Source organism: Bicyclus anynana, chromosome 1 (assembly GCF_947172395.1).
Source record: "Bicyclus anynana chromosome 1, ilBicAnyn1.1, whole genome shotgun sequence".
Classification (NCBI taxonomy): domain Eukaryota; kingdom Metazoa; phylum Arthropoda; class Insecta; order Lepidoptera; family Nymphalidae; genus Bicyclus; species Bicyclus anynana.
The window spans coordinates 16,726,681-16,746,464 of NC_069083.1; the positions used below are offsets into that span (position 1 = coordinate 16,726,681).

The 19,784-nt window shown below is 36.1% G+C and overlaps 1 protein-coding gene across 1 annotated transcript in view; it reads left to right on the forward strand.

Moving 5' to 3' along the window:
• The window catches only part of LOC112051025 (protein limb expression 1 homolog), a 29,437-nt gene extending 12,169 nt beyond the window's left edge, over positions 1-17,268 (forward strand). Inside the window, exons 2-4 of the mRNA XM_052882545.1 lie at positions 15,224-15,417; positions 16,050-16,240; positions 16,848-17,268. Of these exons, the coding sequence (XP_052738505.1) occupies positions 15,224-15,417; positions 16,050-16,240; positions 16,848-17,214 (752 nt within the window). The 3' untranslated portion in view covers positions 17,215-17,268. The remainder of the gene's footprint in view (positions 1-15,223; positions 15,418-16,049; positions 16,241-16,847) is intronic.
• Positions 17,269-19,784: the final 2,516 nt, after the last annotated feature.

Sequence of the window (19,784 nt, forward strand, 5' to 3'; positions counted from 1 at the left end):
AATCAGTTCACAAGCGACGGTAGTTTTACAGGAATTAAGAGCGACATTTCCCAAGTTTTAAGACTCAATTAAAACTGAAGTTGATGCGATTGGAATGGTGATTTTATTACGTTAACCGATCTATTCCAGGAGTGTGGCTTGAGTACTAACGCGTTTTATATCTTGGATTACTTTATTAAGAATACCTTCGTTTTATGGGTGACTACGGGGAGGATATGAAGTTTGTAATTATGATTCTTTATATATCTATACTAATATTATAAAGAGTTTGCTTGTTTGTTTGGTTGAACGCGCTAATCTCAGGACTACTAGTCTGATTTTAAACATTCATATAAAATTAATATATATTGTAAACATTTATCAACATGGCGGTAATTTTTTTTTAACTGTTTACCCAAAAAGATATGGCATATAATGAATTCTAAAATTTGTGCAATTGTAAAAATCGACATTCTAAAAAATTCATGTCATAATTTTTAGAATGTCGATTATTTCTTTTTTTTTGTATTATTATTTTGTTTCTCTTTTGAAGCTTTTATAGTTATAATATTATTATTGCTTCTATTGACACAAACTTTTTACAATTTTCAATTTACCATTAAAACTATAATAACTCTCTATAGCTCGTTTAGGGTTGAAGCAGACTCATTTAATTTTGAGGTGAAATATTTTCATGCTCATAATTTCATGAATGTTAGATTCCGTTAGGACCCTTCAGTCGGCAGATGTGCTAAGAGTAACTGTAATTAGGTCAGCTTCCTAATTAATTACCAATTATGTGAAGTGCTGCTATGTAGTTAAATTTTACCCAAGTAGGTACTTATTGTACCTATTGTATGTACATTGCTAATTAATATTATTTATTTTGATTAGCAAACGGCTAGTTAATTTAAATACAGTTACTTCGTTAAAATAGTTGTATAATAAACTAGCCGAGGCTATGAGGCAATTTCTTAGATTTTTATGCGAAGTCTTATTCCTTTTTGCTGTTTTTGTTCTACGAAAAAAAAATCCAAGAGTTTATTTAAAAAAAATGTTCTCAGTTAAATTTGGTACTTCATAAAATTACGACCTATAAAAATAACTTGTCTTGAAAAACCAATAACTACTTTATTGAAACTCGAACTCTGGGCTTTATTTCTGCCACTAACCACCAGGCAAATAAGACGAAAATACATTTCAGAAGCATTTAAAAGTATCACGACTTCCAGATTAATAAATTACAAATGTTTCACAATCTGTGGATAACGCAATAGATTTATGGGACAGATATTCCGCTGGAGCTATAATAGCTAGCCTAGCCACTACCTAGTAACGAAGTAGAAATTAAGAGCTAAGCTGGATTTGCTAGACGGCTTGACTAATAAATAATTACAGAACAGGCCTTAATTGATTTCCTGCAACCATTTATTTTACTAGCGAACGCCCGGGGCTTCGTCTGCGTGAAAACCTATGATAAAAGACAACTTCAAAAGATAGACATCATGCTGTAGTAGACTTTTTTTTAGAAATTTTAAAAAGGGACATTAATTTTTATGCAACTTTAAGCGTTTACGCATACAACGGAAGCACTCAATAGAAATATTTTTTCCCATTTATGCACTTTTTTCATTGATGCTCTCAATCACTCCTACCTTTGACAAAACTTCAAAAGATAGACATTGTTATGCTGTAATAGACATTTTTAGGACTTTTAAAGGGGGACATTAATTTTATGCAACTTTAAGCGTTTACAACATACAACGGAAGCACTCAAAAGAAATCAATTCTATTTTTGCTACATTTTTCATTGATGCTCCACTCCTATTGGTCGTAGCGTGAGGTTTTGTAGCCTTTGTCTATAAATAGACTATTCTACGAAAATAATTTTTCATTTCAGTAGCTCCAGAGATTAGCGTGTTACAACAAACAAACACTATGCAAATTTATATTATAAAAAAAAGAATAAAGTTGCTTGGTTATCTGATCTTGGATATCTCAGGACGCGATACACCTTAATCTATCAGTTCTTATCAATGGACGGGAAGAAGAATTGAATGCTTTTTCCCCATCACCAATAATTATGTCTAATCTGCGTATAGATGTTTTAACTTCATAAAGTGAATTTTGATCATGTAAAATCGTAGGCATAGGTAGTAAATTAATCACTAGTCGTTAGACACAGGTCGCCTGTGGCCCAGCATAGTTAGGGTAATAGCACACTTATGTGAAAGGGATAGTCTACCATTACTTTTCACCGCGCCATCAACTGGCCTTTTTAGTAATTTGGTTTTAATTTACAACTTATTAAAATAAATATCAAATCAACTGAGAAATATCATCTAACAGCTGTATGATATTCACGAAGGGTTGTCAGTAGGCACCGGATGACATTTGTTATCTAAAATCGCAATTTCGTAAATGACAACTAACCTACGTAAAAGTTAGCCTGCAGGTATCAACCTAATCCCGGTCTACGCGGCTACGATAAATATGCGCAAATGGACTGCGCAGTATGTTTGTGGAGATTTTTGGAACGTGTGTCCGACAATTGGACACACTATTGACGTTTGTTGAACTGCACAGATTGTTTGTGCAGTTTTATCGTATCTGTGTGGATCCGGGCACAATATTTAACAGATCACCTTCCGGTACGTCGGATCGGCTACGATAAGGCGACGCTGTGCTTCGCAGACCGATGGCTAGCTTCTCCCGAAGCGAGGCGATTACGTTACGATTCCGCTTAATGAGTGCGTTGCAGTAAGGTTTAGTTAATACGATAAAATATTCCACTCCGAGTTAATATGTGTGTTTACCTGTATCAAGTACTTAGCATAGGATGTCAAGCCTCAATGAGCCATCGTCGCGAACCGTTAATTTCCTACAGGCATATAATTAAATTACGCTTAACCGACGTCGCTAATGGCAGAGTATTTGTTAACAGTCAACTGGTTACTCGCTACATGTTCCTATGTCTCTGAAGGCTATTTTTAGAGCCACTGTCTGACTCACTGTACGTACACCTTGCAGCTTATTTGCAAGCTCGCATAAGGATATCGAGCCTTTTTAACCTGCACACTATTATGGACTTTATTTATCTGTTTTTAAACTTTTAATTCGAATACTCTTGATAGAGCACCCGCGGGACGAGTGTAAACTCCTAATACAGGTACAAAAAATATGACTTATAGACGAGTATTAGGCCCATTATATTCTGTTAAAGGAAGGAGGTTTCAGTTCGATGGGTAAAATTACTTAGTATCTATATAAAGATTTTATATACTAAGCAAACTTTGTTCACGTCAAATAAAGTTCTTCCGCGGGAACTATGGATTTTCGGGATAAAAGTAGTCTATATGGTGTTCCAGTGAAAGTCCTGTTAAAATTGGTTCAGCCAAGAAGTTGTTTCAAGAAGTTGGTCCTGTTAAAATTGGTTCAGTTCCAAAGATTAGCCCCAACAAACAGGCAGACGGACAGACGGACAAACATTTAAAAAAAATCTTGTGTGTGGTTCACCATCGTGCAATCATCTTGAAATCACAGACATACTTCAAATTTATTTATATGTAAGTAGGATGGATAAAAATTGGACAACATTGGAAAATATATTCCACCAATTAAAATTAGTAAGTTATATACCAAAGGCTGAATTCTTTAAAAATAATGCGCTGTTTTATTAATTTCACAACATTTTCAGAGAAAACTACGGAAACTCTCACGATAATCTCATAATAATGAAAGAGTATCCTTTTAAGGAATGAAAACCTTGTCTTTAAAAAATGGTTAATATGTCCCTTTTTATTTCAACGAAATGCTAAGCTGTGTTTTTAATCTTTGAATTTTGTTTGAAATCGATACGACAATTGTCCAACGAGCGGGGATGGATCCCTTGACCTCTGGGATTGAAATCCTTTCGTAAACATTGCGCTATTAATGTTAAGTTTATTGTTTATGCTGTCAAGTATCTTTTACATAAACAAAGTATTTAACAAATATAACGAACAGCATTGAAATGGTTTTTTAATAAGTATGTGATATATTTTCCATTTTTATACTCATTATTATTTATGGGACATCCTGTATATCATAATTAATACGTATATTATCACATACTTCTTCGCTCATTGACTTGTCTCGATGGTTTTTTCTGTACTCTTTTTTTGTCACGCAATTTTTTCCTTGCGCAAAAAGTACAAATGTAAAATAAATAATTAAATCCGCTCGCTGTCATTAAATGATTAAGTACTTGTTTTATTAAAGCAAAAAAACCGTGTTATCGGTCATTCGCTACGTCCAGTCTGGAGGTTTCGAAAATGTGAATTTAAAAATGGAATTTTTGCATAATTAAAGCAGTAAAATCTATTTTCGGCTTTCGTTTGAACGTTTTTTAGCTTACTTAAAAAGTAAATTAAGAAACTTAATTGAATAGAAGTTTTAGAAGCAATTTTTCGGTTCTAATACAATCTCATTAATGATTAATTGATTATTTTAATAACTTTTTGATTATATGCTACATTTTTATTTATTTTATAGTTAATAATTTAATATTATATTCGCACAATAGTTAACATGTTCTACGGAACATGAAGTTTCGGGATCAACTCCTGGGTCAAGTTATGAAAATATAGGAATTTATTTATGGTTTTGCCGAGGGAGCGGTCTTAAAGACCATATAAACAATGAAACTTGTAATCAAATCATCGTTATTAAAGGATCATTTACGGAATCCTTTAATAGTTAACATCTGATAATACGCATTATCGCAACCCGCGTTGAATGAAGGGGGGTTGGTATACACATGAGCTTCGAATCCTATCTATTGTCTATCTGGCCATTAAAACCTGATGATGTATAGATACTTATTCACCCTGTTCTCTAACTAAACTCAAATATGAGTAAGTAAATTTTTCGTTCACGTAACTCTAACCCAAACTTGAGATAAGGCCCGTGTAAAATTTAAACTTTTCCTAAATTTCCCGATTTCTAAACTCCCCTTTTCTTCTTACTTTATTCAACAAAGTCACGATCTCTTTGATCGAGAAATATAAATATGTAAAAAGTGAAAATCAGTGCGAATTTTTTATTCGAGAGCTTTTTCCGTAGTTATCGAATTTTCTCCTTATCCCAATAGTCCCGAGGCGGAACGACGTGAGACATTTGCGTTATCGACTTGCATAAACTTGTCGAGTCGTGTAGCGGCAAGTGTGGGCGAGGTGAGGCTGTAACCTATAATGTGTTCTGTCGAGCTTATTCTGTGAGGACGTTTGTGTAACTCATTTTGTATTCGTCATCTATTTATCTGTGCAACTAGTGGTCGCCCGCGACTTCGTCCTCGTGGAATGCAGTTTTTTACAAATCCCGCGGGAACCACGGGGCTTTCCGGGATGAAAAGTAGCCTATGTATAATCCAGTGTAAAATCTATTTCCATTTCAAATTTCAAAACTGTGTTCATGACTTCAGTATCTGCAGCGTAAAAGAGGAACAAACATATTTACACACTTGCACACACATACTTTCGCCTTTATAATATTAGTGTGTTAAACGGTGCTTACAAGATCACTGCAAAAAGTAATCCAAATTTAGTTATACTGAGCGCACACATGCACAATTTTGTGTATATACCTATTGTCTATCCACTTGAACGTCAAGAACCGTCCAGGGTTTAAAAGTAAACTGCTCCACAAAAGACAGTAAACTGCTCATGACATGCAAAAAACTTACCCATTTCATTTCAAAAAATTAATGAACTTCGAACACAATATTAAAATATCTATGCACCATATTAAGGCACACGTTTTTTAGAAAAATTTAATATATTACAACTATAGAATTATCAATAAAACTATTAAAACTTTTAATAAACTTGCAAACGTTCGAAATTCAAATAACCTGTTTTTTGTATGTACGTTATAGATGTTACAATGGTTATATGTTTTACACTTCCTGAACACAAACGTCGACATTGTAGAACACTAGCTGACCTAAATATACACGAAGCTGTTAAAGCTTTCTATTTTTAGAAATACTCCTTTAAAAAATTGAAATAACTAGAACACTATTCTGTAAATCAATTTCAAATACTTTATATACAGAAATTTGCAAACGTATAAAGCGTTTGAACTGAATGGAATTCCAATCCGGGAAAATGCTTTACTCGCAGAGCTTCTATGAATATTTTCCAAGTGTTGTCCGTGACCGACCGACCAATGTTATTGGATTTCAGGACACATTCAGACTTCAAAAGTGCACTTCATAGAAACTCCTGTCACTTGAACACTTTTACTTAAATAGTTTAGAAAATTTCTTAAAAGGATTTCAAATTGTGAAAAAAGCATTAAGATTCGCCTTTGTAAATTATTCTAATGTGTCAACGTATATAAAAGTAGCCTTTCATAGATACATTTATAAGAGAATCGTCACAATACGAGTATATTTAAATTTTAATTCTTGTTAGTTTTATAATAGAGTAGCTGACGCCGCACGGTTTTACCCGTGTGGTGCCCGTTCCCGTAGGAAAACGGGAATAATATTAATTAATATTAATTATATAGCCTATAGCCTTACTCGATAAATGGGCTATCTAACACTGAAAGAAGTTTTTTAAATCGGACGAGTAGTTCCTGAGATTAGCGCGTTCAATCAAACAAACAAACAAACGCTTTAGCTTTATTTATTAATATAGATATTATATTACATACCAACTATAAATAGGTGTGGAATTTTACTTTGCTGACAACTTTAAGATTTGGTTTTTTTAGCAGAAAGCTTGACCTAGCTTTATTTCTACTGTCAAGCAACCTAACCTAACACTCTTGTGAATAAAGAATTTGAAGAATACTGGTGGAATTATAAAATTTTGAGATTTGAAGTTTTATCACTTCGGCTTATGATTTTGATGAACCATTGTTGGAGCTGGACCTTTCAAATAAAGAAAAACAGCATCCAAATCGGTTTATATAGTAATCCAAATAGTGGTCTAACTTTAAAATACCTCTTTTTGCGTCAGAGGTAAAATATAGTTAATACACAAAGAAAAAGTCAAGCTATCATAATATTTTTCTTGGTTATTTTTTTTTTATTTTTGGCTGTGCAATAAATTATAAATAGATAAATTGAACAAAAAATAACTTGTTTGTATAAGAATACCAACAAGTGAGTAAGATATATTTATACCTATACACCCAAACTTCTCGTCAGGTTTCCACAGGCGTTCAGTTACTCAATCCATTATTATATAAATCCACATAACAGGAGGCATATACGAACGGCTTCAGTTGAATATGAGCCCTGTTCGCATTGATAAGCCAAATTGTTAACAATACAACAACCGGCGCGCTACGTGATACAAATACTAAGCGGGATTATTTTGAGCCCTATACTATGTGTTCTCGTGGTCAGGAAATTACATTACAACGGAATTACTGATACGAGTAAATCCCTAAACTTACTGAGTTCGAATTTGATTAATAGAATTCAGAAAGTAGACATCAATGGAAATCAGGCTACCGGATCTGTTGTAAAAATGGGGGTTCCTCAAGGATCTATACTAGGACCATTTCTTTTTCTCATTTATATTAATGACCTTCCTTATGTTGACAAGGATAATCATGAGATTTGCAGATGACAAATCACAAATGTTTAAAATTATTAGACGAGAAATATGACGATGTAAACAACTCTTTGGTTTAGTAGTTATTGATTAGAAGCCAATAACTTAGTGTTCAATAAGAAGAAAACAAAATGCATAAAATTTCCATTGACTAACGTGCAGCAAGTAAAAGCCAATGTTAATCTTAAGGATGAATTGAGAATTTAAATCTTATTGATAAAACTATTTTTTTGGAATTACGTTAGATGTTGAGCTGCAGTGGGGCCCACATACAAATAATCTATCGAACAGACTCAGTTTAGCTGCATATGCGGTTAAAAAAATTTGTCATGTAACTGACATATTTAAAATTTTGAAAGGAACACAGATATTTAAAAACTAAAAAATATCCTTTTACGTCACAATGGTCATTTATGCTAGTGAAAAATTACCATTTTTAATAATATCACTGACTGCAACTTTCTTGTTGGTCTACAAGTCGGTAGCCCATGTAGTTTCGGCTCGTGAGGGCATTGGTTCTAGTACTGTTACTGACTACTGAGTACTAAGTATACTGAGTTTTTCTTTCTTCCTAAAAAAATCATTGTAAATTCTCTTTCTGCAGTTGGGAACTTGTTACACCCCTGTGTTTTGAAGATTAGTTTTACGCGTCGCTTCCAGTAATTATCATGAACATCTGATAATGATTGTTATATAAAATAATCTAAAATCGTCCTTAGGCAACCTGCATTGGTGCAGCGTAATGGGTTTAAGCTTCACATCCCTTCTCCTATAAGAAGGTCCGAGTGGCTCCCTTGTGAGATAAGTAAGACAAAATTTTATAAAACGAAGAAATGTCTTTAGAAAGTAGTTTCGCCCATGTCTTCTGCTTCCGCTGTCCAGCCCCATTGATACTTCTGCTCTCGCCCAAAATCCCCAGTGACGTCGCTGAGGCCTGCAGCACTATTAGAAAAAAATAACTATCATAGACTTATGTCACATGTGGACGAGTTCAAAGCGAGCAAAGCCAAGTGTAGATCCAGTAGATAGCGTCAATAGGTCACGAGGGTAAATACGCGGCCATCTCCATATTCCCCGCACGTCGCGGCGTGCGTGTGGAATCGATAGCGCGCCTCTGAATGGAGGCAATGGGGCTGGGAGCTAATCTTTACCGATTGTGAGCTTCGGCGCAGACTGCAGACTTATCTGTCTTCATAAACGATATTTTACTTCCCGCTAGTTACTAAGAAGATATTGATTTGATCTCGACGTTTTTAAAAAATCGAATTTTCGAATTCCTACGTTTTGAGGTCATGGGCTCATCATGATTATTATTACATGATGTCTGCCTGTCTTAAAATGTATGTGTGTATGTGTATTAGAGCCTCAATAGCTCAATGGTCTAGCGGTCGAACTTTTCACCGAGGGATGGTGATTCGATCCCCGCCACGTTGGTCTATTGTAGTACCCACTCCAAATACAGTCTTTCCCGACTAGTTGGAGGGGAATGGGAATATTGGTCATATTTAAAATATATAAAATATTATTTTTTGATAAATACGTGTATGTATCTACGTAAGCCTCTTACAACTTTTGAACAGCATAACCGATTTAAATGAAATAGGCAATATTTAAAAAGGCTTCATTAAACGTAGATTTGGAACATTTGAACCGATTCGAACCACTAGATTTTGGGGAAATTAAAAAATAAGTTATTTCAGTAGTATAACTGTCTGTTTAAGCGACATTTCAAATGCTATAAAATCAAAATTAGTGAGATGTTTTATTTGGAGGCGATTTCAGTCTCTACTTTCATTAGCCAAACTCTAACGGACCAAACGTATGGCTCACACAGATAGATAAATAAATAAATAAATTATACTAGAATAATTTTTGTCACGAATTATTCAAGGCAAGATTAGTCTTTAGATTATAATAAGTGTTAAATATTTTTGTGACCAGTAAAAAGTCTGTAGTCTGTGAGGACGAGGGGCGATATATTGTAATACCTACTAGTGGTTATTTATTATAATAGCCAGCAGTATTTATTTATATTATATTCATAATAATATGTTATTTATTATGACTATAAAATATTATCGGGGTAAAGTTTGTGGTATTGCAGGGGTAATCTGTGGATCTAGTAAACTGTTATTGAAAATTATTTTACCACTAGAAAGCCACATTATTTGCAAGTATTTTTTTTGTTATTCTCACTATCATAGGAACTACGCGGATAGAACCGCTGTTGGCTAGATTATTATATAGTAGTATTCAGGGGTATTAAAACATTTATCGTGTAAACGTGTAATCGTAAAAAAATAGAACTGTTTAGTGACAGTTTGCTTGCGGTAAACCTCAATATAAAAAGCACTATTAAGTTAGGTCCATCGAACCCTGGACTTCATGTTTGAGTCCGGCCTCTTACCCGTGGAGCTATTGAGACCCATATACATAATCACATGTTGATATTTTAGACAACATATTGTTTCGGAACTCAGGTCAATTAGCAATTAACTAATGCATTAATTATTACATTTGCATGAATACTCCTGATAATTATCACATGACAACAATTATAGGATTTCCATAAATGTAATGTTATTCAGGAACACACTTCTATTTTTACCGCGACTTTGCTTCATCATCATCATTATCAGCCGATGGATGTCCACTGCTGGACATAGACCTCTTGCATGGACTTCCAATCAAAACGGTCTCGAACCGCCAGCATCCAGCGGCTCCCTGTAACCCGCTTGATGTCTTCGGTCCACCTAAGGGGGCGTCGACCAACACTGCGCTTTCCGTTGCGGGGTCGCCATTCCAGCACCTTGGACCCCAACGCCCATCGGCTCTTCGAACGATGTGGCCTGCCCATTGCCACTTCAGCTTCGCGACTCGCTGAGCTATATCATTGACTTTAGTTCGTCTGCGGATCTCCTCATTTCTGATTCGATCACGCAGAGAAACCCCAAGCATAGCTCGCTCCATCGCCCGCTGAGTGGCATTGAGCCTTCTTCTTTGCTTGCTTATAGTTATTTACTTTTTCGCAAGGTCGATCTAAATATCGGCATTTTTGAAAATATCACTATTTCTGAAGCTATTTTAACCAACTTAAGTAAAATGAAAGTTCTATTTTGGTTGTACTTATGTATTTTCTAGTAGTCTATTAGAAAATATAAATATCCATTCGTTATTGCTTACCTAGAATAAGATTTCACTCGATATATAGGGAATAGAACTTTCTAGTTCACGGAACTTGAGAAGCTAGGAGGCAACGAAACTCGGGCCGGTATTATATAGGTTAAGAGCCCAGCGGAAGATTTCTTTGCGTAGAAACGCAAAAATAATTACAAGGTACAACAAAATTTAGTATTTTAGTCAGTAACGTAACTTGCCTTGCCTTGGTCCTATTTATACGAGCGGCATATCTAAAAAATCTCTTAGTTTTGGATTTAGCCCTCTTTCACCACAAAATAGGTAAAATTGGTACCAAAATGTGTAACTCACACACACACAAGATGTAATAGTTTTTATTTTGTTCGAGTGTAGGAACATTGAAACAAAGAAATCGCATAGATATCGGTATTAATAAAATATATTTTTTATTAATTTAATAAAAAGTGTAGGAAAAAAAAGATTGCCTTTTTGCCTTTTGTAATTTTTGACTTTAGAAAAGTCGTAAGTATCGATTTAGTCCATTTTCAAATCAAAATTTTCTCTTTATCAAAATTTATTAAAACCGTTCAACGTTGCAGATAAATAAATATTTAATTTTAATGTATATAGGAGACAAATAAATATTTATGTCTTCGTGCTGGCTGAAATCTTACAGCCATCTCATGGTCTACAGATATTTGTTACATCATACCGTCACTCGGATACATAGCTTTCGCTCGAGATGAAAAACATGACATTTTCCTCTTGGAAACTTTCTTGGAAAACGGAGAATCGGTTGCAGTGAAATTATTTACCTACCTGCAGAATATATCAGAATTAGTCTTCGTAGATCTTGTGTAGTGGATTAGCCTGTCTAGCCACAGGCTTTAGAGTTTAAATATTGACTTTTTGTATTTTTTGCTGTGTTTACGTTCCTATAGTTTACAAACACACATAAACGCGAATGTACTGTCACTTACAAGTCTTCCTACAAGTTAAAATAAAAAAATTGCTGAGCCCTCGAAGGTCACGAAATTAACTAGAATAACAACTTTTATCAAAGAAAATTATTTACTTTAATTATTTTTTTATTTTAATATAAAAATGCCTTTTATTTTTTATTCTTTGCAAGTTAGCCCTTGACTACAATCTCACCTGATGGTAAGTGATGATGTAATCGAAGATGGAAGCGGGCTAACTTGTTAGGAGGAGGAAGAAAATCCTCACTCCTTTCGGTTTCTACACGACATCGTACCGGAACGCTAAATCGCTTGGCGGTACGTCTTTGTCGGTAGGGTGGTTTCTAGCCACGGCCGAAGCCTCCCACCAGCTAATCTAGCTAGCCTTACATCATTTTGGAAAAGTGCTGATAGATACTGTTGCACCGCTGGGTCGATAATTACTAAACATAGCTAAGAACTACCGCAAGGAAACTGGCTTTCAAATGAAAAAAAACGCATCGAAATCGGTTCTACGATGCTACAGACAGACATATATAACACCCGTCGTTTGCGTCGGGGAATAAACCCAAACATCGAATAACTCGTGCGCAATAATTTGACACCTGGCTACAAAACACATCCATACAAACACAGTACGAACATCATTCGAGCCAGGTGTCAATTTAATCCGCACGAGCTGTATTTGTGGGTACATAAAAACAAAATCGGCTCAAAAATAACATTACTTAATAATGACTAGACACCATTCGATGACATCATAGTCAAACATGTCATTAAACAAAAAACTTAATTTCGCAAGTTGATGGTAAACTTTAATTGAATAATTATATTTTATTACGCCGTTATATCTGAGGTGACATGAAACTTCCAATAAATAATTTTATCGCGGTCTATTTTAATTGGAACTGTATGTAGGCGTACTGCTATATTAAATACATTTTAGTTTTTGTTATTTTTAGGGTTCCGTGTCCCAAAAAATGGAACCTGGCTTTTTCATTTTTTTTTATCCGCCTTTCTTACGTTTGACGACGTTTTATCTCGAGAACGCGGAGAAGTATTGAATTGAAATTAAAAATATTTACTCATGTCTGCAGTCCCCTGAAGCTGTGAAAAAACAAACTTTTAAACTAAAAAAAACGACCGTTTTTACTGTAAAAACATATATTTTGACACTCTGGGGGAATCAATATTTATTTATGGTACGCTAACCTAGAACTATGAAATTTGGCAAATAATTAAAAAGTAAAGATAAATAGTTTTGGTCTTTACCAGTTATTTAGGATTTGTAATTATCTAGGTAAGTTACAAAAAAACAAAGCCCTTATGCAAGGATTTGCGGACCAAAAATGTCATTGAGTTTTATTATGTCTAGTTTTCGATAGACGAATAATAATTTGTACGGAAATCCCGATAAGCGATTCAGACTCACACTTGTCCGATTTTTTTTATAAATACATGTATAGATTTTAGCTAGTTTATCTTTAGAACTTTTTTGTTCTATGTCCTATGCTTAATCTGCTAATGAAAAGTACATGAAAATTCAATTAGTAATTTCGCAGAAAAGCGTTCATTATGAATAATTGATTATTTTTCTATCCTCCCGATTTTCAAGAGAGCATCCTCAAGAGATGTTGACATTAAGTTCAATTGTAAAGTCAATTGAACATTGTAGAATCAACATCTGAGTATACTCCTGCTCAGAAATGTAGATAGAGAATTATTTGTTGAGTTTATCGATTCTTTGCGGAGAACAGCAAAATATTATTTTCTTTTATTTTATCAGTTACAGTAATTGTTCATCTTAATCATAAAATCCCTCTTTAACTTTATAGTATATGTATAGATGTATAGATTACGTATACATGATGTGTTTTGTTTTGTTATTTATTCTACTAATATTATAAACGCGAAAGTTTGTATGGAAGTTTGGATGTATGTTACTCTTTAACGCCGCTACTACTGAAGCGATTTGGCTGAAACTTGGAATGGACACATAGGCTACTTTTTATCTCGGAAAAATCCATGGTTTTCCGAGATTTGCGAAAACTGACGATTTTGAATGTTTGTTACTCTTTCACGCCTCGCCTACTGAACCGAATCAGCTGAAATTTTGTATTGATATACATATTTTGTATTGATATAGCCTGGATTAACACATAGGCTACTTTTTGTCCCGGAAAAATCCATGGTTCCCGAGGGATTTGTAAAAAACTAAATTCCACAAGAACAAAGTCGCGGGCGTCCGCTAGTTTGCTTGTAGCTACTACAAATGGTAGGAATCAGGATCTAATTATATCTCAGCTATAACCTTTTACAAACCTGCTTTCTAATGAATGATATTATTTGTTATTATTATTAATAAATTAATTAATTCAATCATATACAAATTAATGTAATTGAAAAATACATACAATTTGTTTACTTTCGTTCAAACGTTATACATATTATAATATTTATAATCTACTATCAACGTATACCTAATTCTAAATTCCGGATATAATATTCAAATCAGTCGATGTATCATGACATAAGAATTTCCGGTCAATAAATCATGCCAATGTAGCGTAAGGTAACTGCTATAATTTTATTCGTTGTATTAAGCCATCACTTCTTTTTTATAGTTCCTACTAATAATTTACGGTAGACATAAGATGTCTATTTGTTTTTAAGTGGAAATATCAGCGACTTCAGGACATGTTAGGAACTCATCGTATATCTATTATTTTTATATCTCCACTCTGATCCATTGAGTGGAAACCTTAGCTTTAGTAAACGGTTGGAACAGACCATTAAACTTATCAGTACAACTTTTTTTTTTTTTTATTATTGAGAAAGAATACAATAAGGAACTTAAGCTAAACTTATCCTAATAACTATACAAATCATGCCCCCTCAGTACAACTGTATTAAAATCATTGAAGTGTATACAATGGTTTGACGTAGGATATTAGAAGATAAAGGTTAACTTCAGTTTTCGTATTTAAAGTCCTCCACTAGTTTTGAGGATATTGTTTTTTTTTTGTACTTTAGATGACGAAGTACGAGATATAAATCAGTAATATTGTGATGCAGAATTAAGCATGACAGTTGTACATGATGAGAAAAAGAAGTACAACTATCGTATATTATACATAAGCTTGATAAAGCTTAGCTTCACCTACATAATAACGCGTTAGTGTATCAAATAGAATTAAAATTTGTGTATTATCAGACATTTCTTATCTTTCTGTATGCTGGATTTCTAAACTAAGTGTGGTAGATACTTTTTTAGATTTTAGTTTAATATTTTTTTCAGACATTTATTTTAAACGAGAAACAAGAAACTTAAGCTTACTTTTCCTAATAATTATACAAATCATGCCCACGTGGAATGGTGGCAAGAATACTGATTGCAACTCCGCACTGGACAGCCAGTTTACTAAAACGTTTTATGAAGTTCGTCTAAAAAAACGTTAAATTTAAATTGCTGACTGACCATAAATTGATTATTTTAACGTTACGTTTGTTTTTACATTACTTTTGTCTCGTTCTCAGCCGATGGAGTACTCTCAACGGTGAATGTAGTAGAAGCTCTCCAGGAGTTCTGGCAAGTGAAGGCGTCGAGGAACGGCGGCGCGGCGAGCGGCGGCAGCGGCGCGCTCGTCATATACGAGTCCGTGCCCGCCGCGCACCCGCCTTATGTATGCTATGTCACGCTGCCGGGAGGCGCCTGCTTCGGCAGCTTTCAGGTAACTGTGACAGTTGACAGGTAACAAGGTGAGGGCAACGCGAGTACGGCGAGTAACTGTGACAGTTGACAGATAACAAGGTGTGGGTGCAAGGTATTATAGCGTAGCAAATACTGACAGCAGCTCTTTACATCTGCCACGTTATGCTGTCATGAGGCGCTTGCTTCGGCAGCTTTCAGGTAACTGTGACAGTTGACAGGTAACAAGGTGAAGACTTTGGGCAGCGGTGCGCATCATATAGTTACCGAATCCATACCCGCTGTACATCCTGATACTCATACGTTGCTACGAGTCGCTGTTGACAGTTTCAGGTAACTATGACAGTTGAAAGGTAACAATGACATCACTTGGTGGGTAATACGACGTAACTCTTCGTTATATGACCATTTGGATAATAACGAAAGATTTTAGACTATAACCATTTAAACAAGAAGCCAATTGATTCGTCACAGTAGGTATTCGTCTATTATAATACATACAATCTAAACAACTCGATTTGGATAATTATTTTGGTCCATTAATAATTACATAACTGTACCGAACCCTTCATTTTAGTATCGTAACCAAAATGTCACTACAGATTCAACTTATTTTTCTCCTGACGATTGTTACCTTTGAATCTTGTTCAACAGAATTGTCCCACAAAAGCAGAGGCTCGTCGCAGTGCAGCGAAGATAGCGCTGATGAACAGCGTGTTCAACGAGCACGAGTCGCGGCGCATCTCGGAGCACTTTATCGAGAAGGCGGTGGCGGAGGCGCGCGCGTCCTTCGCTGGAGACGCAGCCGCGCACCAGGACCCCAGCGCTGGGATTGCGGCCTTTAGGTTGTTCTAAATAAAATTATTTTTATCCCATCATCATCATAATAGACCTCTAGTATATACTTCCCAACACCACGGCTACCAGCATCTAGCAACTCCCCCCGCTTGATGTTGCTTCACTTTGGTTGCTTTCCGGTGTGGGGTCGTCTTTCCACGTCATTTCACGTTGGGACCCCATCGACCATCGGTTCTTTGAATTATGTGCCTTGTCCATTGCCACTTCAGTATCGTGACTCGCTGAGCTATGTCGTTGATATTTTGCGGATATCCTCATTTCTGATAACGCAGAGAAACTCCAAACATAGCTACCTCCATCGACCGCAGAGTGACTCTGAGTCCTTTATACATAAACTGATCATAATATAATGCTATTGAAGCGTCTTACGTTATGTACCTACTTACACTGTGACTTACTGTGCACCCGTTTTAGTAATATTTTATTTTATTATACGAGTAATTATGTACCCTGTATTTATGTAACCTAATTCTACGTTGCAGCGATAACATCATAACAAAAGTACTATTGTGTCTTACCTATTACTAAAACGCCACTGTTTTATAATCCAGTTTGATGAGTCTTGATCTTGAAGTTTATTTTTTGTATTTGTAGGTTTATGCTAGAAGCAAATAAGGGGCGCACGATGCTGGAGTTCCAAGAGCTGATGACGGTGTTCCAGCTGCTGCACTGGAACGGTTCTCTACGGGCCATGCGAGAACGGCAGTGCTCGCGACAGGAGGTGGTCGCACACTACTCCGCGCGCGCGCTGGACGACGCCATGCGCGAGCAGATGGCGCGGGAATGGGCAGCGCGCGAGCGGGAAGCGGGGCCGCCCGGCGTGCTGAGAGCGGAGCTATCACGGGCAGAGAGGGAGCTGCGCGCTGCTCGGCTCGCCGCTCGCGAGCTGCGCTACCCCAAGGAGAAGCGCGACATCCTGCTGCTCGCCGCGCGGCTCGCCCCGCCGCAGCAGACACAGTGATCTCACCGCGCCACTACTTTTTGTTATTTAAGTATAGTTCTATAGTGTAAGAATGATGGTCGTTTTATTTGATACTACCCCACTTTTAGTTGATAAAAGATGGCACATCTGATGCCAAAATATTAGAACAGAGCAACGCTTTACATTGCGTAAAAGGAACATATATTTATTACAATTCGCTGCCAGTTATACATAAATCTGAGAAAAAGACGCCATTCGCTAGTAGAAAGCACGCGAATGGGCATCGCGCTATTAACAGCGCGTGAGCGGTAAGCGCTGAGAGCAGAGCTATCCCGGGTAAAGCGGGAGCTGCGCGCTGCTCGGCTAGCCGTAATAATATTGGTCGTTAGTAATATAGAGTAATATTGGTCGACAACTATTTTTAGTTGATAAAAGATGGTCCATGATTCCAAAATGGTAAACAGAGCAACACTTTGTGCATAAAAGTAAAGATCGAATACATTTGCTGCTCTTTGTCCGTGAACCTGAAATATTTTTAGTTGTTATAAGATGGCCCACCTGAATTTAAATGGAAAACTAGGCATAAATAACAGGATTCGTAATGAACCTTATTTTACGTAAACGAAGTCGCGGGCGTCCGCTTGTGGAAAATAAGTTAAAGAATAACAGAGCAACACATTTGCATTACGTGAAAGGATCATACATACATTATGTATGTTTTACATACAACATGCACGTGTGAGATATGAACGCCAAGAGCGAGCAGAAGATATTTAAGAAGGCAGCGGGAGATCCTAAGAGCGAGAGGTGTTAAGACTCGTGTGCCTGTGACTAGGCATAGGCAACCTCACCCTTCTTTTATATCGAAGTACAGTAATAGATTGCTTGGGTATAAAATAAACATGGCGGTAACGCTTCTAACGTAACCAAGTCTATCACAAAAATAGTTTACTGACACTGATCTCTTTTCAGAACTTTTTTTTTTTATTCTTTACAAGTTAGGCCTTGACTACAATCTCACCTGATGGTAAATGACTACAGTCTTGTCAGAACTAATGAACTTAAGCAAAACTTTCCATAAAGTAAGTATGACTTCATAATTATTATGTGTAGACCACTGTTTTTATTACAACTAGGTAAGTACTATGGATTACGATGTGGGACATGGATCAACTCCTATATAAAGAACTTACAGATAGGCATATTCAAAACTCCCAAAAATTGCAAAACTTTTCCGAAGGAACTATAATAATCATTGGTTTCGTAATTTCCTTATCGCAATAATCTCTCACGTCTATTTTATCAAGTTAATTTATTCCGCCACAAACAAAACAAATCCTGAACTGCTAAGTTCTCAGTAAGTTCGACGGATACGAGCATAGAAATCATAACAAATAGAATGGAAGTGGCTTGTTACAAACTACAGAATCCGAAATCCGAATACAGAGTGCAGAGTCGTCGACGGATATCTTTGATCTAGCAGTATTGAGAGTGGTAACATTACGCAGTGTAATAAATACATTTCCAGGTGCTCTTGAAATTACGGTAAAGACGGTTACAGGGCTTAAGTTTGTGAATTTTAGAGGTATATATGTCATCAGACTTGGTCGACAACTACGGGACTTCGTAAGAGGGCTTAAAGTCACTCAGCCGGTAACAAAGCGAGCCAAGCTCGCAGTATATTTAATCGAATCGAAAATGAGTAAATCCTCGGAAGAACTTATGTTACTGGCTTCTAGCGAGTCACAAAGTTGAAGTGACAATGGTTCGAACAGCCTATTATAGTTTATAGAAGTAAGTATTAAAATGGGCACCTCGAAAAGCGTTGGTTGGCTCAAGACCATGCTTGGAAGAATCTTTAAGTCCAATGCTATGTCCAGCAGTGGACGTCGATGATTGATGGATGATGGAGACGACGATATATTATGATGATTATGAAATATTACCTGTACGGTGACTCGTCATGTCTATTTTTGTTTTAAAGATTTCTATGGCTGCAGGGCTATCACTCGTGTTGTCATTGTGTTTGGAAGCATCCTTAAGTCCGGTGCTATGTCCAGCTGTGAACGTCGATGATGGATGGATGATGCAGACGACGATGTGATGATGATAAAATTTTACCTGTACGGTGACTCGCCATGTCTATTTTGTGGTTTTAAAGATTTCTATGGCTGCAGGGCTATCACTCGTGTTATCAGTAAATCTATTCTCTATTCTCTTAACTCCAACACGTCGGTCGGTGGAACAATAAATAGCTCGCGCACGCGAATTTATATACGAGCCTTCCTGGCTGCGCTCGAAGTTACGTTACTTTGTATCTAAAGGTTTCATATTAAAGCCAACTAGCTGACGCCGTGCGTTTCACCTGCGTGGTTCCCGTTCCCGTAGGAATACGGGGATAATATACCTATAGCCTTCCTCGATAAATGGGCTATCTAACACTGAAAGAATTTTTCAAATCGGACCAGAACAAACAAACTCTTCAGCCTTATAATAATATTAGTACGAGCATAGATTACGAGCATTATTGGCGTTAGCTATGCTAACGCCAAAATTGGCTTTTTTCTCTTGAGGAAAACAATTTTAAGGATGCTCCATTTGTTCTGTAA